Genomic DNA, 27,533 nt, shown 5'->3' on the forward strand with positions numbered 1-27,533 from the left:
CCCATCTGTTGCCAGAGGCTTCCCGCACCTCAGCCCATGAGTCCTCCCTCCCAGCTGCAGCCTCACCTTCAGTGGGGTGCTCGGGGCTGGAAAGGCAGCTGCTGCTGTAATCCACAGAGCAGGCACTGTCGGGACTGTGCTTTTCTGAGCTCCTGCTGCCTGGGTACACTCTTCCCAGAGTTCCCTGGGCTGGAGCCTGCACCTGGAACTCACTGCCAGGATTCCAGCAGGGAGAAGAAAAGGCAGTGAGCATGGGTGAGCAGCATCCCCGCTGGACTCCTGCCTGTGATCAGGGTGAGGGATGAGGCAGTGGTGAGCTGGGAGGTAAGCCCTGAGGATCCTGGAGGCCAACCCTCCCCCAACTAAACAACACTCAGAAAGATGGGAAGACGGGGGGCTGCACGGCCCACAAGGTCTGGCCAGGGTAAGATCCTTGCCTGGCATCCATGGTGGGGCTGTCACTCGGCTCCGGGTAGACAATATCGTCTTCAACAGGTGCAGGTTCCAGATCTTGAGGAAAGACCCCTTCCTCTTGTGACAATAACTGGATAATATGGGGGCAAGAACAGGGTTGGGAAGCCTGAGGCCGAGTGGGCTTTTCATTTTGGGAACACACAAAGGGACGTTACTAGAGCAGCTGATGTGAGAAGAGGTGAGGGATGAAGCAGTGGTAGCTGGTGGGTAAGCCCTTAGTGACCCTCCCCTTGGAGAAGAGGTGGAGGTGGGTAAGGATGTGGTGTGCACCAATTCTGGGGGAAGCAGAATACTCTAGCTCTGAGGACAGCACCCAAGCCAGGCTGGGCGCCAGTTGCTGATGGGAGCTTGTGGATGAACTATATTAACACTCTGGGCTGCCAACCTCCAGCTACCACTTCATACCAAGAATCCTTCAAGAAACCCAGCCCAGGGCAAAGGCCACTTTTGCCTCTCTATCCCAACTGCTCCCCTGCCTGCCCTGATATCCAAACCATACAGCCCAGCCAGCCCTATCCTGGCTTTGCAGTTCTGGTTAACCATGTGCCTCAGGGACAGACCAAGTAGAGCTGGACCAGGGCTCAGGTCCCAGCTGGTGGCAAAGGCTGCCTAAGGGCCCCTAGGGCGCTCTAGAGAGCTGAGAGAAAGCTGGCTCACCTGGCTATTGAGTGAAGTGTCAAGGGCCTGCTTCCCGTGCTTCCCAGGACCAGATGGGATCATGGCCAGCGAGTCCTGGCGAGGGCCCCGTGGGCTTGGGGCCAGTGTTTCCAGCTGCCGCAGGTCTAGCATGGATCGGACACTCAGCTCCACACCAGGCTGAGCCCAGCGCCCCCTTCTTTTGGGTCCTGGGTTGGCTGCAGGAGCTGGGTCCAGGAACCCCATGGTCTCCTGTGCCTGGTGGGAGGTAGTAACAACCACACGTTAAGATCAACAGATATCCATATATCCCTTACTGTGTGCCTGGCACTTTACACTTATTAGCTTACTTCATCCTCATGGCAGCCTTTTGAAAGGTTGAAATCGGCACTATTTGCTTTGTTTTGTTTTTGTTTTGAGACAAGAGTCTTGCTCTGTCACCCAGAATGGAGTGCAGTGGTGCAATCTTGGCTCACTGCAACCTCCACCTCCTGGGTTCAAGTAATTCTCCTAGCTTAGCCTCTCAAGCAGCTGGGACTACAGGCACCCACCACTATGCCCAGCTCATTTTTGTATTTTTAGTAGAGATGGGGTTTCATCATGTTGAGCAGGCTGGTCTCGAACTCCTGACCTTGTAATCCCCCCACCTCAGCCTCCCAAAGTGTTGGGATTACAGGCATTAGCCACTGTACCCGGCCTGAAATAGGCACTATTACAATCCTTGTTTTTCAGATGAGGAGACTGAAGCACAGGGAGCTTAAGTGACCAGTCCACATCCCACAGGCATGCAGGTTAGTCTGGCTCCAGAGTTCATGCTCTTAGCTGCATTCCATATCCTTTGGCACAGGAATCTCCAGTCTTAGCCTTCACCTGGCATCATGGATGCCTCAGCAGCAACTATTTACTACCAAGAGTCCTCCAAGAAACCCAGCCCAGGGCCAAGGCCACTTTTGCCTGTCTACACCAACCACTCATTTTGCCTCTCTCTACCCCAACTTCTCCAATGGCTGGGGGCCCCAAAGACCCTTCACAGCATGGAGGACTAACCGATAGCCCGGGCCTGAGACCCCTAGCCTGGTCAGAGTGCACCAGAGCCACCACAGCGCCATCACTTTGTGTAACCATTGCTGACAATGGAAGGTCTTGGTGTTTGGGGACTTGCTTGGAACACCTCCATCCCCCTCTGGCCACCCCACAGCAGTCGCTCAGTTACTGGTCTCCTCGTGGCCTTTCCCCCTAACTATTCTGGAAGTTCTCCGTTCACCTCCTAACAAGTGTCTTTAGAACTAGCTTCTCTAGATCTCTGCTCTCTGGATCCTTGGTTTCCTGCACTTTAGCTCTCACTATTCGGCTTAGAGGCCCTTTGTCCATTCCCTACCTGGAGCTGTTCTCTGATGAGATTTACTTCCAGGCACCATGCAGCTGAAGCAGCAGCACCTCCCTAAGTGCTGACCAACCCCATGCTCTACCCACCTCTTCTGGTCCTCATCTGAAGGAAATACCTGGGCTCTCTTCATCCCACACCCGGAACTGGTCCAGTGCTTCAACTTCCCCTACAAGGCCTTCCTTGGACACAGGAGTGCAGCATGTGGGCAGCCCCCATGCCCCAATATCCTAACCAGCCCAGAGTGCCCTGCTCTCACCTCCCCTTGCCTTCTGTAACCTTGGAAGAACATTTTAACAATGGCGACTCACCCGACTCATCTCCCAGTGGGACAGGCTTCGGGGCAACGCTGGGTTGGGGACTGAGGCTAGAAAGAAATAGGCAGTCAGAGGGAGTGTCTCCTGCCCACCCACCCCTGGAGCCCTGGCCCCATCAGATCATACCATGTGACCACAGTGATGCCTCAGTTTCCTCAGCTCATACTGCTCTCCCCTCACAGTCCCAGAAAAAGCACATCTAGCCATTATACCAACTAGGGTCTGTCTGGCCCCACACCCAACTGCCACAGACCCAGCTCCTTCTTGGTACTCTTGGCGAGGATAGGCAGTGCTGGAAGCTCTTCTTCAGTCCCCTCATCTTCTCCCTCCTTGTCACTGTCTGATGAGAGAGCCGGTCCAGGAGAGACCATTGATGGGGCCTGGTGCCTGAGGTGGAGACAAGGAAGTGCATGGGCAGACGGACTCAACAGGGGGCGAGGAGACTCAACGCAGGGAGAGGCTGACCTCATTGATCCTTGTGTGAGAGGTATTGGGAGACTGAGTTGCTGAATGGCAGGCCCAGAGCATGGAGGAAGAGCGCTGAGGTCACAGCAAGCCATCTGCACACCCACCCATCGCTGGCCCACATTCTGTTCTCACCGGTGGGGTCCAGAAGCCCTTTGGGGAGAGGATGGTCCTTGCTGCTTGCCGCCCCACTGACGCTGGCGTAGCTCGGCCAGACGCTGCCTCATGCTGATGGTCATCTCAGAGCTCAGGCGCCACACAAATATACAGCTGGGGTAAAGCCACAGAGTTGGGTGAGACAGGGAGGACTCTGAAGGGGGCAACATCATTCGTTCCCTTATCCATGGCTGGGAAGGAGACCACAGCCACCCTCCAGGTCAGGCATGGCCAAGAGATATCCCTGTTAACCCCAATTCCCAGAGACATCGCTGAGATGAAGAGAGGAGAGGGCAGGGTCCTGTGGCACAGTAAGAATCTGTCTCTCAGCTCACCTGTCCCCAGACACAGAGATGAGATGTTTGCAATCATTACTAAATTTCATGCCAGTGACAATCTCTGTGAAGAACAAAGAATACGGTCTATAAACCACCTTGAACTTCCAACCAAGTTCATTCTGTCTGTCCCAACACTGGACACAGGGGTTGGCTGCAGGGTAGGAGTAGTAGCTCTGTGGGTCCCAAGAAACCAACAGAAGAGTAAAGTTCCAGGGGTAGAACTCACTCAGGTTCTACACAGGTATCAGCTTCTATTCAGGCATTTAGGCTACACTCACCTGAGTGCCCAAACATGGTGGCCACACACTCGCCTGAGGAGAAGTCAAAAATGGAGAGGTTCTTGTCAGAACAGCTGGTGGCAATGTAGATCCCTGAGGGGTCTGTCTGCACCTGAGGAGCAGGACGCACAGCTGGAGGATGCAGGAAGTGCCAGTCCCTCCCACCTGGTACCACCCTGTCCCCGAGCCCCTGTCCGGTGCCCCCTCCTGGGCCCTTACCTTGATGAGCGTGCCGTCCTCACCCTGTGACCCTTTAAACAGCTTCTTCTGCTTTCCGCTGCTGATGTTAAATACCCTGTAAGAAACACACTCTCTTTCACATGCCGGAGGCTGTGACAGTACAGCACGCCTGGGTGATGGAAAGGCCAACAGTCACCCCCAGCCTGCGCTCTCTGGGGCCACCCCAGCAGCAGAGGGGCTACCACCTCTTGGGTGAGGCAAAGTACTGTAAACTCAAGGGGTACAAGGTCCGGGACAGAACAACAGATGCTGGAACTTAGCTGCATGGAGCTGACCCCCTAGGGCAATGAAGGAATGTGGGCAGAGAGTCTGAGAAGGAGACACCCACCGAATATTTCGGTCCTGGCAGCCAATGGCCGTGTACTTCCAGCTGGGCTCCACATCCATGTCATAGAGGGTCGTCTTCCGCACCACGTGGTGTGTCCGTGTGAACTGCACTCCATCTCCAGACTGCAGGGACGGAGCGTGTGGGCAGGCCCACACCCGGATGCCTCACCAGGCCCCAAGAGCCCAACTTGCACCTCCCTTCATCTCTTGTAACCTCACGCAGGGGCATGGTAGACTCCGCTCTGCCCTTGCACCTCAGGAAAGCCCCACACCCTCACCTTCTGTGCAGTGCGGAAGTAGATGCTCTTGTCTGCTCCACAGCTGATCATGCGGACTTGTCCATCGCTGGCTATGAAGGAGGGGGGCCCAGCTGTTCCCGTCTCACCACATGGGAGCAGACTCTCTCCCACCTTCCCTCCATATGATCCCCTATCAAACTACTCTACATGCCAGGGAAAACCAACTAAATTAAACCTCAAAACCCAGGTTTTCCTTTCTCCCTATCCTCAGCCCAACCTGGCTGGCTCAAGTCCCTGCACTGAGAGTCTCTGTTCCACCTGTCTTCCCACCAGCTCCAGGCCTCCCAGCTGCTGTCCAACACTCCCCCACGACCAGCAGACCCTTCTCATGGAGGAGGAGGCAGATGGCAGCGGGGGTGAGGGTGGCAGCATGTGTCTCATTCCCCCTGCCCCACCTGCAAACTTGACTGCAGTGATGGAGGATGAGTGCTCGTCCAGGGTCTGCTGTAGGCTGTACTCCCGCCCCGCATCCAGCACGTGGATCAGCCGGTCCCGGCTCGCCGATGCTAGCAGTTTCAGACCTGGGGTTGGAAGAGCTACATCAGCCCATGAGTGCCCTGAACTCCCTTATCTGGTCCTGGCAAAGAGCCCCGAGGGAACTGAGCCCCATACACCAAGCTGTGTGAACCATGGAGCAAGGACAGAGCTGTCCTCCTCTAAACCAGCAAAGACCCCAGTGATCCAAAGGATTACCGACCCACATCCAAGAGCCAGGACAGATCTAAATGGCACCAGCAGGACTGGGTGAGCCCTGGGCCATTCTGGGCATTCTCCTGACCTGTGTCTGGCTTAGAATACTCCAGGCACAGAATCTCAGAGTCATGGGCCTCCACCTTCAGCATCTCACTCAGGGACTGAAGTTCATGCACCCTGCAGAGATGAGAAGAGGTGGGAAGAGGTTATGGCCAGGCCACAGGAAGGACTTACACCCCCTCCTCTGCTATATTTTGCCCCCCTACCTTTTTCCCTTTTTTGAACTTTTAGGCTTAGAGAAAGTTGCTGAAAGAATAGAAAGCTTCCCTATTTCCCTTACCCAGCTTTCCCTAACAATAGTGCAATTATCAAAACTAGGAAATTTATGTTGGTATAATACTATTAACTAGAGACCTTACTCAAATTTCACCAGTTTTCCCACTATGTCCTTTTCCTTGACCCCAGATCCTATCCAGATTCCAAATTGCATTGAGTTTCTTCTCCTTAGACTTCTGCATTATGTAACAGTCCTTCAGTCTTTCCTGACCTTTCACGATCTTGATGCTTTTGAAGAGTAGTGATTGCTCCACGTTATGCACCTCAATTTGAGTTTGTCAGATGTCTTCTCATACTTTTATTGAGTTGATGCATTTTTGTTAATAACACCACAGAAACATTGTCACACACTTCTTAGTACATCCTATCATGGGCTTCATGATGTTGATACGAGGGTGTTAATCTTGATCACTTGGTGAAGATGATTTCTGATAGGTTTACTCATTGTAAAGTTATTATCTTTCCCTTGTCAATAAATATTTTGTGGTCCAACATTTTTGAGTCAAACTCTCCCTAAAGTTCTAAACACCCGACTCTGCACCATGAGAGGCAGTCAGTACCCATCCTGGGCCTGCCATTACCTAAGTGTGCCCATACGGTCCCCAGATGCTAGATGCTGTCCATTGGGGCTAACGCACACAGAGCGGATGCCCACACGGGGATCCATCAGGGACGCATCAGCTTTCTCCCCTCCAGGCAGCTCTGTGTCCAGCAGGGCCTGGGTGTTCCCATCCACATAGATGATTTTAATGAGGTCCTAGTGGAAGAGGTTAGAAGAGGTGGATGAGGCAGGCCTGACCAGTACAGCTGCGAGGGGAGAGAAACCTAGGCAAAACCAACCCTTGGACCACAGAACACAGCCAAATGAGGGCTAGAAGGCCAAGGTCCCAAAATCAAGGTCCAGAAGTTGTGGGGATGGGGGCACTGAGGGTGCAGTGGGGGCCCCATGGCCTCAGGCTCACATTGCTGAGGATGTTTCGGTGCAGGGTGGAGCCATGCACCCCAGAGCTCTCTGTGTTCCACAGGCGGATGGTGTTGTCTGAGGAGCAGGTAATAAAGGAACTGGGGGGCAGGCAGGCCTGGTTACTGTCCTTCACCTCGGGGTAGACCTGAAGGGGTCAAGGGAACATAATCAGGCCTCCATTCGGAAGAAGTCCTCTGCCTACCCAAGGAGATGGAAGGGAATGGGATGGAAGACGGAATGATAGCCAGAACTCAGCCCAGTGCCTGCCATGGGCCGTAATTGGTATATACTCTTCATCATGACCAAGGGGAAGCATGTTAACCTGGCACCCACTATCTATCAGCCACTCTTCCATGTCTCCCACTTACATTATTTCACTTTATTCTTACAACAATTAGGTGAATCAAGTATCATTTTACACTGAGGAAGCTGAGGCTTGGTCAAGTCCATTAATTTGTCCAAGATCACTGAAGCAAAACTAAGGATGGGGCACACTGGGGAAGCCTGTAACATGCAAACTCAGTCCCCAGGATCTATCATGGGGAAGTCATAGAGAAACAGGGAGGCCACAGGAACATAAGGTTATACTTGGGGAATCCCTACTTTCTATCCTCCAAATGGTATCCCAGCCAACCAGCCCACATACCTCCACGCTCCAGACGCAGGAAGAATGATACAGTGCCGAGTACACCTTGCCCACTTTCTTGGGGTCCCTCACATCCCAAACATAAATGCTATGATCATTGTACACACAAGACAGCCACTGATTGGCAGGATCAAAGGTCAAGGCAATGGTGTCTGGATACTTGGCATTGGCCACTCCAGAGAAGAGGCGACTGTAGGGAAAGGACAGGACACACGGTGAGACTCGAGGGAATGAAACGGGAAGCCAATCCGCAATGGAAGAAATGTTGTGTGAGGAGCCCTCCCGGACCCGCAGGTTTGGAAGTAGTTGCTTGTGAGCAGGAAGGAGCCCCTACCAGCCATCAGCAGGAAGCTGACCCGGCACTAGCTGCTGGGCATGGTGCTCAGGTGAACAGTTTCACAGAACACCAATGTTAGACAAGGGAATTCTACGGCTGTGATGGGGCAAAACAAAAACGAGATACTCTGTGCACAGATAAAAACAAGATCACTAGACAAACCGCAGCAATGACCGAACACCCCCTTTCCCATCTACAGGACTGCGGGCGCTTCTTTACCAAACACAGCTTCAGCCCCATACCTTTCCTTTACCTCTTAGATATTATCTAAATCCCATAAGCCCCTCCCAACACCCACTTACTGAGTGAGACTCTCCAAAGTTTTCCACAGTGTGGGGTCTCCTTGGTTGCAACAATTACCAATAAACCCAAATTCTTCTGTCTAAAGAGGTGTTCCCAGTAATCTCTGGGCCATTAATATATTCTTTACCTGCTCCCTGACGCACTGCCAAGAAAGACTGGGCAGGGGCAAGGCTATGAATGGAGGAAGGGGGCCCATGTGGCTCACCTGGCCTCAGTGATGCTGGCAATGTCTGTCCCCAGAGCGTGGGGTCGGGGCAGGGTGGTAAGGAAGTGCAGGTTAGAGGGGTTGAAAAGGCGCACGGTGCCATCAGCACAGCCACAGAAGATGTAGTCTTGGCTCACAGAGATGCAGTGGGCCACTGTGGTCTGTGGGCAGAGTGGCTCAGCTCAGCAAGGCCACCTGCCCACTCACTCAGTAGTCTCTCCTCCCCACCCATCAACAGTCACCTGCCAAGAGGAGGGACCAGCCAAGGAAGGGGCAAGGGAAAAACCACCCAGCTGCTCCGTTCTGAGCCCCTCAGCCCCGTGCAGCCGGGAGACAGGAATCAGGGATTCTTCTAAGGCACCAGAGGATCCAGTAGGAAAAGTCCAGTGAAGAGAAAGAAACAGCATGAGAGAGAGAGGAAGGTGCAGGCAACACTTACTGTGAAGCTGTCTGTATTCTGAGCAGAAGAGGAAAGCAGGGGAAAGAGAGACAGAAAGAGCAGAGAGGAGGCAGTTATACAGACCACCAAGGGCTGGAACTGGGCCAAGCTCTAGCTCCCTCAAGCTTCATTCTCCTGGGATCTCATGTATTATTAAGGGCCTAGCCCCTACTCTGAAGCCCTGGGCACTAGTTCTCCCCCGAACTGAGATATGGGCTGACCCTACCCTTGGGGATGGAGGTGCTTACCCTCAGCTCCACCCACTTGTCCAAAAGCCTCCGATCACTGAACTCGCACAGCAGCCCTGAGGACGTGATGCAGAAAGTGCTGTCCGCCTTCTTCCCTCTGCCGCAGGCCACATCAGTGAATAGGTTGTTCCGTAGCTCTCCCAGCAGCCCTGAGCGACCCAGCAGGGGCACAGTGGCATTCACCTGTGGAGGCACACCACTGTTATCCCCCCATCCACTCAAGAGCCTGCCCCTGCAAACTAGGCCCCAGGAGAGGACGGGGGACGCCCCCAGGCCTCCTTGCTCTTTTAGTCTACTCCTCAGCCCAGACAGCATTTGGCTCATCCAAAACTTCTGCAGGACTGCTGGGGATGCAGAGAGAGGCCCAGGTGAAGCAGAGCTCCTGGGGAGGGCTTAGCAAGCCCTGGCCAGGGCCCTGGTGTCTACTCCCAGCCTCAGCACCTCACCTTTGAGGTCTTGCTGTCATCAAGATACCAGAATTTGATGTGCCGGTTGCCTGCAGTTACAAAGTAGCTGCAATCCTCAGAGAAGGACACTGCTGTCACCCGACTGGACACCTTGTTGGAGGCCACCACAATGTTTTTCTGGAGGGGATGCCAAAGGGAAGAATCAAGGCTCTGTCTCTTGGAGCTAAGAAGACAGTGACTCAGAGAATGGAGGAGAGTTAGAATTGGTACTTGGAAAAAGTGGTTTTCTTCCCAGAATTTACTGGCCAGAAAAAGAGGGGTGGGGAAAGAATCCCTTTCTAGAGGAGCTGAAAAGATTCATTTCCTGCAGAAGACCTTGTAAGGTATAAAGTTAGCCCCCTTCTACCAATATGCTTGGCTACACAGTTGCTCTTTTCTGCTTCAAATCCTTTTCTACAATGAGAAGGGTTTGGTGGGGTGGATGGGGCAGTGCAGGTCAGTAGTCTCTTGCTTTCCCACCTGACATTTGACCACTGTGAGGCTGCCAGGACACCCCACACAGCCACTCACCTTCCAGGCCCACACGTTGACGATCATGTCATGCTGGTAGCCCACAGAGACAATGTACTTGGCGCTAGGAGAGAAAGCCACACAAGCCACACCATACTTGTGCTCCTGCAGCTCGGCCACCTGGCTACGCTCTGCCACGTCCCAAACCCGCACGGCAGGCATGTGCCCACTCTGCAGGGAGGCAAGAACCGGAAGTGAGTTCTGTGGGTCAAGATGGCCAGGGGAGACCTACGTTAATTCTAGCTAAATAATTATAAGCTTGCTTGGCTCAGAGTAGACTGAAGTTTATACACCGAACTAAACTATATTATTGGTGCAGTTAATTAGAAATCAAGTGGCAACAGGAGTCTTAAGGTAAAGACCATGTGAGAGCAAAGTAACCCGGGGAACACCGTGGGGTGGTTGCAGAGCAGGCAATACTGCTCTGGTCCCACGAATGCCTTCCCAATGTGGAGACTGCGTGAGGGTCTCATAAAATGGGCTTGTGCAAAGATCTCTGAGAAGGGAGGCGACCTCTGCATGGGAGCTGGTGAGAAGGAGAAAAGCCCTGCAGGGCAGAGGTCAGAGAATGCCTCAGGCTCTGCCTAGGAAGGTGGAGTGATTTTGATTGCTCTATGTCCTCAATGCAACCTTGATAAAAGCCCCTGGATGCATTAGGTGTGGTCAGAGCTGGTGGCTCCTCATCTGCTATACTTCTGATGTAGCCGCACCCCAATAACAACTGGTGGTAAACTCAAGAGTACTAGTTTAGCATGTCTTAGAAGGATCTTAAGTGCTCTCCCCCAGGCTATCTTAGATACCCCTTCACCCTGCCCTTCCATGCCCATAAGAGCTATGAGATTATACACATAATAAAAGTGTTTGAAGCACAGAGCTCAGGGGCCAACGGTTCCCACGCTTGCGCTGGTCCCCGGACCCATGCTGTACATTCTACTCTTGTGTCTCTGTCTTTATTTCCTTTTCTCAATCCCTCATCACCACCGGGACTAAGGGCACCTACGTACAGGGTTGGGGCTGGTACCCAACAACTTCTTAAGTTCTCCACAGGCATACAGCACCCCCCCCCACTTAGCCTTCCAGAGCGGGGCCCTTGCCTCCTCAGTTACTGGATACCATCCCTACCCCCTCAACCAAAAGTTGAGCAGGGTGCTACAGAGGGCAGGGAACAGAGGAAATATGATAAAGATCTGAGAGCAACACTGATTATCAGGGAGAAAGCGGCCCCAGATTTTACTCAGCATCTCTGGGCAGTCTGTACCTCTGTTTGCTCAAAGCTCCCTGAATGGTTCTGATGGGCAGCCAGCGTTGAGAGCCACTACCACTCAGGTCTATTTCTGCCCCTAGTAAGACTATGACCAGACAGAGGCATTCCTCCTGAGCCCAGCAGGGGGCCCCCGGGGATAAGGAATATTTAAGGCAGCGGTTTCCAAAGCACACTTCCCTGACCAGTGGCAACCGTGCTATCTGGGAACTTGTTACAAATGCAAATTTCAGAGCCCCATCCCAGACCTACAGAATCAGAATCTCTGAGGACCATCCCAGCAAGGTCTGCTTTCACAAGCCCTCCAGGTGATTCTGATGTACACTAAAGCTTGAGAACCACCGTTTTAAGGTACAGTGAAAACCAGGATTTGGTGTCTGTTTCAGAAGTCAAAGTGACAGCAGGCCTAGGACTGCAGCTCTCCTCTGCAGAGGCAAGGCCACCCACCCTCTTTACAGTACTGCCAGCCCTCTTCCTCACTCACCTCTCCAGTGACCAAGTACTTGCCATCAGGGGAGAAGGCAAGGGCAGTGATGGTTTTCCTGCAAGAGACGGGGCAAACTCAGAGGGGCACTGGCAGCCTGGCCTAAGCCTGGCTCTATCCCAGCCTCTCCAGAGGTCAGACCAGCAGACACCAATGGCACATGTGGCACTTCTCCATCTGGCCCTAGGGCCCAACCAGGTCCTAGCCCCCAGAGCCATAGAGACTCTAGACAGTGCCCTTCTCACAGCCCCCAGAAGGAAGAGGATCCTGAGGACCCAGGCCCATTTACCTGGAACTGTTGAGGATGTGGTGCTGTTTGTGTTTCCGGGGATTGAACAACACAACCACACACCTGCGGAGAGGAGCAGACACCAGGCTCAGCACCAAACCACAGCTCCCCAGGAGCCCTCCAGGCCACCCGGGACTTCTGGTCACCAAGCAGAGGGAGCTGGGCAGAGAGAGCTCAGAAGGGCTCTGCTGCTTTTTTCTTTACTTTTGAGACAGGGTCTCACTCTGACACCCAGGCCGGAGTGCAGTGGTGCAAACATGGCTCAACACAGCCACGACTTTTCAAGCAATCCTCCCACCTTAGCCTCCCTAGTAGCTGGAACCACAGGCATGTGTCACCATGCCAGTAATTTTTGTATTTTTTGTAGAGAGAAGATCTTGCCACGTTGCCCAGGCTAATCTTGAACTCTTGAGCTCAAGGGATCTGCCTCCCAACGTGCTGGGATTACAGCACAAGCCACCACACCCAGCCTCCACTGCTTTCTTCTGGCAAACTGTTCTTTCTCCTTTTCCCCATCCAAGACAGCCTATCTCTGTAGGCCCACAAGGGTGAAAGGGCTCCCTGGAAACCTGTCCCCACTACCAGGTCCCTAAATACCAGCTCTTTCTCTGGTCATACCCACAAAGGGTAGCAGGGACACAGGCCATCCCACAGCCCTTGTGCATACCTCAGGAAGGGGTATAGGAGGGAAGAAGAAATGTATTTGGGCAAAGCAGGCCTCAGGTATACAGCCTGTATGCAGGCTTGGGGCCACATGTATGTCTATCAAGCATGTGTGCCTTAAGATGTAAGGCCTCTTGTTTGCACCCATGTGTGTACTTGGCAAGAGCTGGCCCCCCACACCCTCCATGTGTTGAGTGAGGAAGGAAGTGGGAGGCCAGGCATGGGGCCACACAGCAGAGAGGCTCAGTCAGATAGGGTAGGGGGAGAGAGAGAGAGCCTGAGAAGGCCCAGGATAGCCTTACAGTGCCACGGAGGTCCCAGGCCCCACCTTGAAAATCCCTGGCTCCAAGAAACCTGAGAAGAGCTACCCTGACTGCCAGAAGCAGATAATCAAGGACTCTGTCCACCTCGCAGAGAAGGTGGGGCAACCTCTCCCATCAGGCAGCAAGGCTGCTGGATGGAATCAGTCCTGCCTTTCCAGAGGCAGCTCCGGAGACAGAAGCTGGGTAGTAGGAATCAGGGGCAAGAAGCCAAAGGCCAATAGCCAGGCAGCTTCTCCTCAGGCTTCTTGGCCGTCAGCAGGCCCTGGCCCATTACCCCTTGCCCGCCTCACCTCTTCATTAGCACTGAACTAGCAGACAGGAGCAAGCCTAGAGGCTGCGATTAGGAAAGGCAGGGAGGAGGGAAAGGGCAGACAGCTACTTCCCCAGGCCTGACTTTCCCGAGTGGGACCTCACTGCAGCCCCTGTATCTGAACACCACTACCGGCTGGAACCGTGAAGGGAGGTAGGTGCAAGCTGCTAGTGAATGCTAAGCATCTTGGGCTCAATAAACCACTTCAATATGCAAATTCTGGGACACTGGGACCTCCAATGTGACCGGATATGCCCAGAACTGCCAGGCTGACCAACAGCTGTGGAATTTCTGCGCCACATCATTTTCTCCTCAAATCCGCCACTCCTCCTCACTATTTTATTTCTCCTTTCTCCATTTCCTACTCTTTCCTTGTTCCTGTTTCCTTTTTCCTTTCTCTCTTTTTGGTTTTGTTTTTTTGAGACAAAGTCTCACTGTGTTGCCCAGGCTGGTCTTGAACTCCTGGGCTCAAGCAATCCTCCTGCCTCATCCTCCCAAGTAGCTGGGATTACAGGCCCATGCCACCCTACTCAGCCCTTCCTTTTTTTTTGGAGACAGGGTCTCATTCTGTCCACCCAGGCTGAAGTGCAGTGGCTCAATCTCAGCTCACTGCAACCTTCACCTCCCAGGTTCAAGCAATTCTCCTGTTTCAGCCACCCGAGTGGCGGGGATTACAGGCATCCATCACCAAGTCTGGCTCCTTTTTTTGTATTTTTAGTAGAGACGGGGTTTCACCATATTGGTCAGACTTTTCTTGAACTCCTGACCTCAGGTAATCCACCCATCTTGGCCTCCCAAAATGTTGAGATTAGACGTATGTGCCACTACGCCCAGCCAGATTTATTTAGATTTTAATACTTTATGCCATGTATAAAAAGTAATACCCCCAGGCCCGCCACCATCGTGAATTCAGAGCTCAGAAAGTTCTCAGGGGTTAACCAATGTTTTCTGAACCTTCTTCCAATCTGTGCTGACCTGAGACCCTCTGCAGGCACGTCTCTCCAGCAAAGGCTTCTAGTCTGAATGGGTACGAGTTCCTTGGCTTTTGGATTCGTTACACAGGAACCATGGTAGAGGTCTTCAGCTGAGAGTTGATCTAATTGAATTGACTTGATGCATAATCCAGTCAACCATATTCCAAATCCAGAAAAACTTGGCTCTATGTGCAATCTTAGGAGTTTTGCCTTAATTCTCATCCCAAAGCAGGATTTTGGCCTTTAAAGGGCAGTGCATCGGACTGCTTAAAACACTTTTCATGTCACTGCATTCAAACTCAGTCTTCCTGTGACACGACATCTTGTCTCCTCCTCCTATGTTCAGCTCCACGGTGGAAGGAAGAGGGGGATGGAGTGTGCTTCTATATAGACAGAAGGATGGCTGGCTAGAGGCAATGAGGCGATCTCTCCGTCCTCTAATACACCGCCTGGCCCCAGTATAGCCTAAGAAATTCTCAGGTGTGGCAGAGAAGAGCTAAGCAAGAAAAGGAACCACATAGAGGTCATCGCTTAAGGGAGTATTTTTATTTGGAAGCCATCCAACATGAGAAAGAGAAAGAGAGCAAGAGAGAGCCTGAAAGGCCCGGGAAAACCTTACAGTGCCATGGAGGTCCTGGGCCCCACCCTGAGAATCCCTGGCCCCAAGAGACCTGAGAATAACCCCCCCGACTGCCAGAAGCAGACAATCAAGGACTCTGCCCACCTCGCAGAGAAGGCCAGGGCAACCTCTCCCACCAGGCAGCAAGGCTGCTGGATGGAATCAGGTTCTGATTCCATGGTCAAAGTTCCATATGCAGGGATGGTAACAAAGATGCTGAAGTGAGAGCAGCATGGCCAAGGTTCCCTGTGTGCCTGGCTTGTTGAGATCCAACCTGTTCTCAAAAGCAGCAAGGAGCCTTCTCAGCCTTCTTGGTGAACTCTGAGCAAGCTCCTAGGTCAGCGAGGGAGAGGAGGGCGGGGCCCGGTTTGTATCAGTCTTTCCCTCCACATCCCCTGACCCTGCCCAGCTGGGCAAGCCCTTCCTACAGTGCTTCCTGGGATTTCACCACATGCCAAGGGCTGGGTTGGTCCAACCAGCTGAGTCCTGCAACTCAGCACCTGCGGGTGCAGAGCGGCTGCTCACTCTCACTGGGAGGGTGTAAGGCCTCAGTACATCCAGGCCTCAACCTGGGGGAGTCATGTGGTGGAGTACCCGCGCCAGGTGCTGGGCCCACTGCCCAGGAAGGGCCAAGCCTTCAACATCCCCTTCCTGACACAGGTCCGGGCCTGCTGCTACCACAGAGAGCCCAGGATTCCCACAGGATCTACCTCCTACCACTCTCCATCCCCCAATGGGATGAGCCACGCATGGGGCAGCACAGACAGGGAGCAGGACACAGGAGGTCCAACTAGAGACCCTGGGCCTTTGAATGTTTTTCTTTGAGACCAGGTAAAGTCTGAGAGTGACTCACAGAGGCATCCCAAAGGGGCTTCCCGCCTCACTCAAAAGTCACCCTCTAGCCCTATTTATCATTACAACCCTTCCTGCATCACTGAGACTGTTTATACTGTTTCCAATATTACAACTGGTAATATTCCATATAACTTACGTTGTGGGGAGGGGATCTATCTTCAGACCCCAGATTGCCAGTTCTGTGAGGATGGTATTTCTGTTTTACTTACTGTTAAATTCCCAGGGCCTAGAAGATAGGCATTCAGTAAATATTTGTAAGTGAGTGAATATATGTTCAAGTCACTAGCTGCAAGATCTCAAAGCCCTGGCTGCCAAGGAATCTCCTGGGTAGCTGCATGTGAAGCAGGGCCCTGGGGAGCGGTCCATGGTTCTCCCGTACCTCAGGCATTTAGGACTGCTTGATGCTCAAGGGCAGCGTGGTGGTGGAAAGAGCAGAACATGAAGTCACGGGCTTGTCTGCTCACACACTGCATGATCCTGGGTGCCAAGTCCCAGCCTTTTCTTCTCGCAGGTCCCTGGTCTCTACTATCCCTGGCAAGTGCCCTACAGAGAATAAGAAGGCAGCGCTGTGCCCCTTCATTCAGCTCAGGTGTCACTGAATACAGTTCAGGAGAAGGATTCCGTCACACCCAGTGCAATGCTTCAAAGCTGAGGATCTCAGCATAAATTCTAACATGGGCTGGGTAAATGGAGGGCATTCTCAGGAGAGCAGGGTTTCCCTCTTCTCCTCCCCACTTAGAGCAAACAAGAGATTCCTTCTTAGCTGCCGGCTACATCCCGTCACCTTGCTAGGACACTTCCTACCTCAGCGGAAGAGGAGCGGCTGTGCACAGAGCACTCACCAAGCCACTCTGGCTTGGGAGTCAGGAGAAACCCATTCTCAGGACTGGCTGACTCCTCATAGGCACCAGGGGCTGTGCTGGGCTCAAACGCCCATCAACCTTCCACCACGACAGCTGGAGAAAAGGTCCAACTCAAACAAGTAGCTCAAAGGGACTGTCTGGCCTCTTCCGGCAAGGGGCTTCCCGTGGGGAAACAGCCAAGGGCGAACTCCAGGGAAGAGATGCAGCAGGCACTAGGACAGGCTCCACGCTCAGCCTGGAGTCCTACCCACCTCTGCCAGACACGCTGCCCGCCCTCCTTCCCTGTGCCGTTTCATTTCCTTTCAGAAAACTTTGTTTCGGTTTGATATTTGCCTCTGGGCCTCAGAGCATTTTCTGAGTTTTGTTTCTCTCCTTGTTTCTAGGATACCTGAGCTGGCTCCTAGAGCAACAGACACAGGAGGAGCCAGAGTGCGGGGGCTGGGGGCAGCGTTAGGATGATTAGATAGGAAAAGCGGAGAGACAAGGAGGGAGGGAAGAACCTGCTTGTGCTCACAATGACTCTGGTGGCCCCCAACATCACAGCAGCACATCAGGGAGCTCTAGGACACAGCAAAACTCAAACACACAGCAAGAAGCCATTCGCACAGAGCACTTGAAGTTCTAAGAAACCAAAAGTTCAGGGAACAGATTAAGGGCATTGCCCAGGGCTGGCCTAAGCCAAGCACACACACTCAGGTAACCTACTAGAGGTTCCATCAGGGAAGCCTCTACACGATCTGGAAGGATAATGACTCCCAGGCACTGGGCTGAGACCTGCCCATGAACATGCACAGGCACACGCCCTTGAAGGCCAGGCCTAGAGCCCAGGGGTGTGTGAGGAAGAAAGCGGGCAGGACTCCACACTCCCCAGGGCAGGGACACAGGGCTCAGCATGCACCACGTAGCACCCCAAGGCCTTTTCTGCCTATGCTACATCCAGCCCCAGCCCCACCTGCAACAAGAGAGAACCTGGCTTTCCCAGGCAGAGGCAAGAACAAGTGGAATTTCCCTGAGGCAGGCTGCACACGCTTATCCAGTAAAGAGGTCTTTCCATCAGCTTGCTGCTCTGGGAGAAAACGGAGGCTTCCACAGCACCCCTACTGCAGCCATTAAACACCAAGGTCCACTTAGGAAAGACACTGACCCTAAACCCAGGGGCAGAAGTCTCCTTGACACAGACTCAGCTGCCCATAAATTGGGCTCTTCTCATTCAAAGGGCAGGTAGGCAGCTTAGAGGAAAAGCAATTGTTAAAAATAAGCAGCAAGTGTGGTCTTCCCTGACCCTGTGCCATTTTCACAACTACAGCTCTACAGTCATACTTAGGTTAGAACCCACATACACACACTAGCTATGTTACCTCAAGCAAAATGCTTAACCTTTTTTGTTTTTTTAAGACACAGGGTCTCACTGTGTCCACCCAAGCTACAGTACAGTGGCATGATCATAGTTTACTGCAGCCTTGACCTCCTGGGCTCAAGCAATCCTCCCGCCTCAGCCTCCCAAGTTGCTAGGACTACAGGCACATGCCACCACACCCAGCTAATTTTTTCATTTTTACTTTTATGTAGAGACAGGGTTTTCACTATGTTGCCCAGGCTGGTTTCAAACTCTTGGTCTCAAGCAATCCTTTCTGCCTTGGCTTCCCAAAGCGCTGGGATTATAGGCACGAGCCACCACACCAGGTCTGCTTAACCTCTTGGAATCTCAATTTCCTCTTCTAAAATATGGAGGTGATAATAGTACCAACCTCAAAGTGTTGCTCCGAGCATTAAATAATTCATATAAAGTGCTTAAAAAGTGCCTGGGCATAGAATAAGTGCAGCCATGCATCACATAATAACGTTTTGGCCAACAGTGAAGGGCATGTATGACAGTGGTCCCGTAAGATCACAACGAAGCTAAAATACTCCCATTACTGAGTGACATCTTGATGATCCTGACCCTACGTAGTTCTATGTGCTAGGCTAACATGTGTGCTTGTGTCTTTGTTTTTTTTTTTTTAAGTTTAAAAAGTGAAAAAAAAAAAAAAATTTAAGCTTATAGAACAAGATATAAATAAAATACTTCCGGGCCAGGCATGGTAGCTCACACCTGTAATCTCAGCACTTTGGGAGACCAAGGTGGACAGATCACTTGAGGTCAGAAGCTCAAGACCAGCCTGGCCAACATGGCAATATCCCATCTCTACTAAAAATACAAAAATTAGCTGGGCGTGGTGGTGGGTGCCTGTAATCCCAGCTACTCAGGAGGCTGAGGCAAGAGAATAATTTGAACCCAGGAGACGGAGCTTGCAGTGAGCAAAGATTGCGCCACAGCACTCCAGCATGGGTGACAGAGGGAGACTCTGTCATGGGAAAAAAAAAATACTTTTGTAGAGCTGTACTGTGTTTCTGTTTTACACTAAGTGTTACTACAAGAGTCAAGAAGTAAAAAAAGTTACAGTTTATAACGTAAGAAAAGTTACAGTGAGTTAGGTTAATCTATTATTGAGGAAAAAATATGTTCTTAAAATAAATGTAATGTAGCCAAGTGTACAGTGTTTGTAAAGTGTACAGCAATGTTCTGGCTCCTCATACTCACTGACTCACCCAGAACACCTTCCAGTCCTGGAAGCTCCATTCATGTAAGTGCCTTATACAAGCGTGCCTTTTTAAGAATATTTTATATGGTATTTTTACTGTACTTTTTCTGTGTTTATATATACAAATACCACTGTATTAGGATTATGGACAAGATTCAGAACAGTAGCCTGCTGTGCAGGTTTGTAGCCTAGGCACAACCGGCTTCACCATGTAGCCCAGGTGTGTAGCAGGCTCTACTACCCAGGTTTGTGTAAGTGTACCCTAACATGCACATAGCAACGAAACTGGCAAACGACACACTTCTTCAGCACATATCCCCATCATTAAGTAACACATGACTGTACTTGATAAAGGCAGTTTTTTTGTTGGTGGTGGTTTGTTTGTTTCTTTTGAGACAGTGTCTCCCTTTGTTGCCCAGGCTGGAGTGCAGTGGCACAATCTCGGCTTACTGCAACCTCCATGTCCTGGGTTCAAGTGATTCTCATGCCTTAGCCTCTGGAGTAGCTGGGACTATACCACTACCTGCCACCACACCCAGCTAATTTTTTTTTGTGTTTCTGGTAGAGACAGGGCTTCACCATTGTTGGCCAGGCTGGTCTTGAACTCCTGACCTCAAGTGATTTGCCCACCTCGGCCTTCCAAGGTGCTGGGATTACAGGTGCTCCCAGTCCAATAAAGGGAGCTTTTTTGATGGGGTGATAAAATTAAGCAATCATGTATCTAGTATAAAAACTATAAAAGCTGCTATGAAAATTACATTGGGGAATGAAGTAGGCATTACCAAGCTAATAGCAGAGTAAGAAAGTACAGCAGCAGCCCTTCTCATTTTCACATTCCTGTGCCTATCACCATGGAACAGAGGGAGCCAGAAGCAGGAGGGGTTCTAACTTTCTGCAGACGCCTGAAGAAACTATGGTTGGAGGTTTCCCACTTATAGGAGCAGAGGAGTGAAAAGGCAGCAAGAGAAAGAACAGTAGCCCAGTCCTCTACTTCTCTTCTACAGCACTGATCTCTAAGTGACTAGAACAGACGAATATTCATAGCAGCATTATTCATAATAGCTAAGAAGAAGAAACAAGCTAAATGTCCACCAACTGAAGAATAGATAAAATGTGGTACATTCATGCAATGCAGCCACAGAAAGGAATAATAAGGCAGTGATACGTGCTACGACATAGATTAACCTTGAAAACATTATGCTGGCAGGCGTGGTGGCTCACGCTCGTCATCCCAGCACTTTGGGAGGCTGAAGTGGGGGACTGCTTGAGCCCAGGAGTTTTAGACTAGCCTAGGCAATACAGTTAGACCCTGTCTCTACAAAAAATGGAAAAATTAGCTGGGCATGGTGGTACACACACATCACCCCAGCTACTCAGGAGGCTAAGGCAGGAGGCTGAGGCAGCAGTCAGTCATGATTGCACCACTGTACTCCAGGCTGTGCAACAGAAAGAAAACTGTCACTAAAGGCCAAATACAGTGTTATCTGATTCAATTTATGTGAAATATCCAGAACAGGCAAATTAATGGAGACAGATTAGCAGTTGCCTAGGGATGAAGGTCTGGTGAGGTGGGGGTGGGAATGAAGAGTGCCTGATAGGAACGGGGCCAGGTACAGTGGCTCACGCCTGATATCCCAGCATTTCGGGTGGCTGAGGCAGGTGGATGGATTGAGTTCAGAAGTTTGAGACCAGCCTGGGCAACATGGTAAAACTCAATCTCTACAAAAAATTAGCCAGGCATAGGGGAGTGCACCCATAGTCCCAGCTACTTAGGAAGCTGAGGTGGGAGGACTGCTTGAGCATGGTGGGGCGGAGGTGCAGTGAACCGAGATTGAGCCATTGCTTTCCAGCCTGGGCGACAGAGCCAGACCCTGTATCAAAAGAAAAAAAAAGGAACAGAGTCATGAAAATATTCTAAATTTGACTGTGGTAATGGTTGCACTACTCTGTGAATACACTAAAAACTAATTGGATATTTTAAATGAGTGAGTTATACAGTATATGAATTACATCTCAATAAAGCTGTTTTTTAAATGACTGGAAGGTAGTTATTGAAGGTAGTTCTGGGAACTGTATGTAATATAAAGTGCAAATCTGTGTGTAGGAGGCGGGGTAGATAACCAAAAAGAAGGACACGATGGCAATAATGACAGCACCTGACAAAGAACTTTTACCTGGACCTGCGTCTCTTTACAAAAATAACACCAACACATTAACCTGGATGTATCTTCCAGAAGATATGAGAAAAGCCCTGCCCACTCCAGCTGGTCTAGCATGGCTATAAATTCCCACACAACAAGATCTCTTCCAAGGAACTTACCCTGCTGGGTAGGCAACTAAACCTGATCGGGGGTCACAGGCAAGTCCTCTGCCTCCAGACACTGTAATTCCCAGCACCTTCTCCAAGGTCACCTGTTACAGCAAGACAGAAGTTACATGTTATAGACAGAGTGCATTGTGGAAGAAGGTGCTACAAGTACCTGGGACCATCCTGAGGCACTGGCCACTTTCCAGATGCCCACGTCTTCAGGAGAACAGAGCTATGACTTCTGCAGCTTCTTCTGTTCTGGCCACCGGGCTTGTTGATCGCATGGGAAAAACCCAATGTGCATCACCTATTTTTAGCAGGGCTCAGTCTGCTGGTACCATAGAAAAGAAAACCAACTCGTTAAAGCACAACTCATGGCCACAGAGGAACAAGGATTCCCCCAAACCAGGAAGGCACCATGTATAAGGTAGCGCCTGGGGTCCCCAGACTAGATGGTCTGTGAGACTCAGGGGAGGCCACTGATACTCGTGCTTTGGCAAGCATGAAGGAAAGGCCATTCTGACTTACCAAGAGCCAAAAGAATGTTAGGTATCAATTAGGTGACTCATTAATATCCTTGACCTTTGCCTTCTATCAGGTTCTTCCCCCACATCAGAGGGCTCTGCCTCACAAATGTTTGCCAGTTGATACAGACTACAATCCAAGGAGGCAGAAACATGGCTTAGTGCTGTGTTCCACAAAGCACCGATGTTCAGGGTACTCTAATTATTATTAAGCCGCAACTCCCACAGAGAAAAAAGGGAAACATATAAAATGCTCAGAGATTCTGAGATGACATGGCCACTGGAGACATGCATCACTCTCATCATTAGTATTGTTACCCCACACTGTCTGCAGGCCCCAGGACCCAATCAAACTAGTCTCAAATTAATTCACTGGTCTTTATGCTAGATGATGCCAGGTGAGATTGAGACTTCCCTCTAACCTCTTGCTGTCACTCCATGTCACCGTCTGCTCCAGGTCTTTCACTTGCTGCTCCAGGTCTTTACCTGCTCCAGGCCTGTGCAGTCCCTGTACTGGCCCTGCTCAGGAATGCCCCTGGTCTCCCCTAACTCAGAGAGTGGGGCTTCAGAATGCAGAACAGACATGTGAACAGGGTAACCAGCACTCTGCTATGAAAACACCAACCCTGAGAGGAGTCTCGGAGGCCCTAGGAGGGCAATGTAAACCAGAAACACTTGGGGGTGGATGCTTGTGGCAGGGGGTCTACTCCTAGTCCAAGTCAGTGTCTAGAGAAGGGAGGCTCAGAATCAATTAGGGCAGTTTTGGAGTTTCTCCTCCTCTTTTACTATTCCAACCGCAGAATCAAAAGTACTCCTAGAGGGGCTGGGAGCAATGGCTAATGCCTGTAATCCCAGCACTTTGGGAGGCCGAGCTGGGCAGATCATCTGAGGTGAGAAGTTTGAGGCCAGCCTGGCCAACACAGTGAAACCTGTCTCTACTAAAAATTAGCCAGGTGTGGTGGTGGGCGCCTGTAATCCCAGCTACTCAGGAGGCTGAGGCACAAGAATCGCTTGAACCTGGGAGGTGGAGGTTGCAATGGGCCAAGATCATGCGGCTGCACTCCAGCCTGTGTGACAGAGTGACTCTTCGTCTCAAAAAAAAAAAGTACTCCTAGAGGACCTGTTTAAATTCTTATCTCTGAGGATCATTTTAGCTTGAATTAGGTTGGAAGGAAATGCCCTGTGGTGGCCAAAGACCAAAATAAGTCTCCTGAGATGTTACATTTAAAACCTATTCCCCAGAAAGGCTCCCAAGGGTATCTGTGTATCTTGGGGATGCAGACGAGGAGTTCTACCGTGTGCCTGCTCACGGATAGATGTGGTTTCAATGCAGGGCAGCAACCCACAGCCACCTGGCAAGCACCAAACTTGCCAATTACCCTTGAGCCAATCTGAGGCACTAAGTCTAGTGTGGAATAAAATAACTTTGGCCTTCTCTATACACTCTTAATGGGTTACTCTAACTTATGCCTGCTCTACTTTTTCTCAGCTTAATGATCCACTGGCACCCAGTCACCGCTTACTGACTGGAGAGCAACAAAATCATCCTGGGGAAGTCTAGGGGATACTCAGTTTAAGCCACCACATCATCCCGGCACTACACCTTCAACTCTCCCAGAGGAAGGGATATTCAGGGACATTCCTGCTACACCCACTGCTTCTGCAGACAGGAAAGAGAAGGGCCTCAGGCTGGCATGACCCACACAGCTAGGAGAGGCCAGAAAATCAAATGTAGTGAGCTAAAGGGCTGCTCAACTCCTATTTTCTCCTGCTAATCTGATTTAAGGTAAATCCTTTGGATTCAAATTTGCACTGATCGCTTCCCTCCCTCATGCCTCAGTGTTGGTCCCCAAGAATTACACCGAGTCAGTTGATTCTCAGCTGATCTTCTTTCTAACAGGAATTTGGGTAGGTGTTTTGTGGGCAGATGAGCCAATTCCAAAGAGAATTAATTCTCTAAAGCAATCTAAAGCAAGAAGGAGACATGGGCTACTAACACTCTAGAGACCAGTGTTTATCAAAGTTTTTGGCCATGCGCTACAGTAAGAAACACATTTTATATCATGATCTGGTATATAGAGACGTGTGCGCATGTGCATACAACTGAAGGTTTCACAAAACAATATCCTATTGCATATCATATACTCTATTTTCTATTCCATTTCATTAAAAAATAATTCTGGTCATGGCCCACTTTACTGAGTTCATGACCTACAAATGGGCCGGAAGCTCTAGTTTGGGACACCCTGCTATAGAAAATCTCTCTCTGCCAGGCCTGGGTGACAGGCTGCAATCACCGGCACCTTTGCGTTCCTTAGTCATTTTCCTCCTAGGACTCAGAGCAGTAGAACGCACTTCCGTACTAGGAAAACCCCACAGGCAGGAGGTTGCCTGGGCTCAAAACTTGGCTTATTTTCAAAGGATTTATGTTTTTTGGCTTTTTCTGGCTTTCTAAGCAGCTATCCAAGGGGGGAAAAGAAAGCCGTTTCCTTTGGCTCTGTGGAAGGGAGGAGCAGGGGAAAACAGTCAGGGGCATCAGCTGGTTTTTATTTTATGTTCTTAACTCAAACCAGCTTCCTGTTTGCAGGGAGGTTTTGGGCTGAGCTCAACTTTCAAAGGATCTAAGAGTCCAGAGTTCCTGCAAGGCCTCTAACATGTAGGCTTATTTTGCAAGGCTTCAACATGACGGACTTCATAAACTGACTCTCTCCCTCTAATAACTTTCTTCCTAGCCTCCTTTCCAAGAAGGTGGTAGAGCTTCTCCCTGCCTTAGAAATGGAGACAAACTTAACATCCATTTGCCAAAGACAGTTAAAAAAAAGAAAGAAAGAAAGAACTGGGCATGGTGGTGCATGCCTATAATCCCAGCTACTCAGGAGGCTGAGGCAGGAGAATTGCCTGAACCCAGGAGGCGGAGGTTGCAGTGAGCCGAGATCGCACCATTGCACTCCAGCCTGGGTAATAAGGGCGAAACTCAGTCTCAAAAAAAAAAAAAGAAAGAAAGAAAGAAAAAGAAAATGGAGACAAACTTCGACATCCCCGACAAACACAACCGGGTTCAGTGCATTCAAGTTCAGTCGGTGGTGTCCGGAGCTGGCTTGCACCAACTCATGAATACTGACTCTGCAAAACTTTTCCCACAGTCAGAGCTAGCACAAGAGTGGCCCTGAAATCACCACCGCACGACGGCTTATACCATGGAAATCAGCAGAGGCTCACAAATCTTACAAATCACAGCTTTTTCCCCTCTCACAGAGCCTGTAAATATTTGCCAGCATGCCACTTAGTTCAAGTCACATTTATCTCTCACTTGGGCTATAACACCCATATGTTCTCCCTGCTTCAGGCCTTACCCCCTATAGTCTTTTCTCCACATGGTAGAGAATCCCACAGGGATTCTTTTAAAATATAAATGAGACCATGTCATCATTGTGCCCCAAACCCTCCAAATGGCTTCTCATCTCCCTTAAGTTCAAATCCAAATACTCTACCCAGGTTTACAAGGGCCTAAAGCCTTGAGCCTCTGGCTACCTCTCTGACCTAATTTCTTATACCCTCCCCTTCACTCACTGACTCCACCCCAGCCAGCTTACCAACTTTAAGCACCTTAGGCAGATTCTAGCCTCTTGTCCTTTGCATATGCTATTTCTTGGACTAAAAGGCTCTTCTCTCAGCTGCGCACAGAGCTAATTTCCTGAAGTCTTTGCTCAAAGTTCTCTTCCTCAGAGAGGGCCTTCCAGACTAGCTCTACTGCCATAATTCTATACCCAACTTACCCCAGCATTATTTTTCTTCATAGGTCACAAAGGCAGGTAGCAACTCGATATTGATGATCTCTCTGTCCCTGCTCTTACTGCCTGTCTGTCCCATCAGGATGTGAGCTCCTTGAGGACGGGACCTAGGTTGCTATCCTATGGATGTAGCCCCAGCACTTTAAACAGTCTCTGGCACACAGCGGGCACTTGAGGCATATTTAAGGAATAAATGAATGCCTTGCAGAGGTTTCAGAAACAGTTAAAGCCCAGGAAAACTGGGGTATTTCTGGCCAGTAAGGTTGTTCCCCACAAAGTATCTAAAACTGGTTGTGATATCAGCTATGAGCAGCTGAGGACAAGCAGAAAGGGCACTAAATGGTACAGGTAACCTTTTGCTTCTTAAGCTGATGGTAGGCACACACACTTGCTTATTATTCTATGTCTTTATTTTATGTCTTAAATGCTGTGCAGCAAATATTAAAAAGAGAGAAAATGTATAGTCAAAGATGTGGTATGGGGCTCAGGACCTTATGAGCAACATCCTTCTACAACTCATGTCCCCACTTCTCTCTCTAGCCTCAAGCCATTTCGTTGACACTCACTGACTTGGCAATGTGAAGGGAAAGGGTATGAAGAACTCAAAAATCTGGGTGGGGGGGGCTGGGGGGGATTTTGAGACAAGTCTCACTCTGTCACCCAGGCTGGAGTGCAGAGGGGCAATCTCAGCTCACTGCAACCTCCGCCTCCCAGATTCAAGAGATTCTCCTGCCTCAGCCTCCCAAGTAGCTGGGATTACAGGTACCCACCACTGCACTTGGTTACTTTTTCTATTTTTAGTGGGGAGATGAGGATTCACATGTTGGCCAGGCTGGTCTTGAACTCCTGAACTCAAGCAATCCACCCGCCTTGGCCTCCCAAAGTGCTGGGATTAACAGGCATTAGCCACCGCGCCCAGCCAAAAATCTGTGCTTTAAGTTTCTCGCTTCTGTGCTTACGCAGCTGCACATGTGTATAATTCTTTGACACGTCACAGAACCACTGTGTGCACCCCTCTTCCTGACTGTTCAGCATGGCAGCAGGTGATGAGTTGGGCCCCTTGGCCCATCTGAATATGTAGCATGGGCAAGAAATAAACTGTTGCTTAAGCCAGAGGGATTTTGAAGTGGTTTGTTACCAAGCAGGACCTAGCCCAGAAATTTTTCAGACTTTTTGGTCTTGGGACCTTTTTACAGTCTTAGAACTCATCAAGGATGACAGAGGGCTTCTGTTTAGGCAGGTGATATCTATCCATATTTACTGTATTTGAAATCACGATGGGAAACATTAACAATACTTACTAATTCAGTTAAAAATAACAAACCCATTACATATTAACATCCTTATTAAAGATAATTCTATTTTCCAAAACAAAAACAATTAGAAGAATGGCACTGTTTTGCATTTTTTAAATCTTTTTCATATCTGGCTTCATAGAGAGAGCCGGGTTCTCACATCGGCATCTGTATTCAATCTGTTCTGACGTTCTCTAGAGGAAGGATATGAAGAAAACCTAGCCTCATTTGGATATGGAGTTGGAAACAAGACATCATGGACCCCCAAAGGGGTTTTGGGGACTCCAGGCTTCTCAGACCACACTCTAAATCCTACAGCATCTTTCACAT

The 27,533-nt window shown here is 50.4% G+C and overlaps 1 protein-coding gene across 5 annotated transcripts in view; it reads right to left on the bottom strand.

The window, feature by feature from the left end:
• Window positions 1-27,533, bottom strand: part of MAPKBP1 (mitogen-activated protein kinase binding protein 1) — a 52,338-nt gene that overhangs the window by 5,392 nt on the left and 19,413 nt on the right. The window contains exons 3-27 of one of the 5 annotated variants that reach the window (XM_078334309.1): window positions 21,606-21,697; window positions 14,368-14,862; window positions 12,097-12,159; window positions 11,808-11,865; window positions 10,063-10,233; window positions 9,532-9,669; window positions 9,086-9,268; window positions 8,838-8,855; window positions 8,399-8,559; window positions 7,554-7,743; window positions 6,906-7,052; window positions 6,525-6,700; window positions 5,693-5,784; window positions 5,310-5,435; window positions 4,894-4,964; window positions 4,617-4,738; window positions 4,268-4,343; window positions 4,049-4,160; window positions 3,768-3,831; window positions 3,412-3,546; window positions 3,065-3,198; window positions 2,806-2,861; window positions 1,132-1,368; window positions 438-544; window positions 67-212 (exon numbers count right to left, since the gene is read on the bottom strand). In XM_078334309.1, the coding sequence (XP_078190435.1) occupies window positions 67-212; window positions 438-544; window positions 1,132-1,368; window positions 2,806-2,861; window positions 3,065-3,198; window positions 3,412-3,546; window positions 3,768-3,831; window positions 4,049-4,160; window positions 4,268-4,343; window positions 4,617-4,738; window positions 4,894-4,964; window positions 5,310-5,435; window positions 5,693-5,784; window positions 6,525-6,700; window positions 6,906-7,052; window positions 7,554-7,743; window positions 8,399-8,559; window positions 8,838-8,855; window positions 9,086-9,268; window positions 9,532-9,669; window positions 10,063-10,233; window positions 11,808-11,865; window positions 12,097-12,159; window positions 14,368-14,588 (3,004 nt within the window). In that variant the 5' untranslated portion in view covers window positions 14,589-14,862; window positions 21,606-21,697. The remainder of the gene's footprint in view (window positions 1-66; window positions 213-437; window positions 545-1,131; window positions 1,369-2,805; window positions 2,862-3,064; window positions 3,199-3,411; window positions 3,547-3,767; window positions 3,832-4,048; window positions 4,161-4,267; window positions 4,344-4,616; window positions 4,739-4,893; window positions 4,965-5,309; window positions 5,436-5,692; window positions 5,785-6,524; window positions 6,701-6,905; window positions 7,053-7,553; window positions 7,744-8,398; window positions 8,560-8,837; window positions 8,856-9,085; window positions 9,269-9,531; window positions 9,670-10,062; window positions 10,234-11,807; window positions 11,866-12,096; window positions 12,160-14,367; window positions 14,863-21,605; window positions 21,698-27,533) is intronic. The other 4 variants (XM_035259755.3, XM_078334310.1, XM_078334311.1 and 1 more) reach the window with 4 other exon arrangements.

The sequence above is a fragment of the Callithrix jacchus genome, chromosome 8, assembly GCF_049354715.1.
Source record: "Callithrix jacchus isolate 240 chromosome 8, calJac240_pri, whole genome shotgun sequence".
NCBI classification, from domain to species: domain Eukaryota; kingdom Metazoa; phylum Chordata; class Mammalia; order Primates; family Cebidae; genus Callithrix; species Callithrix jacchus.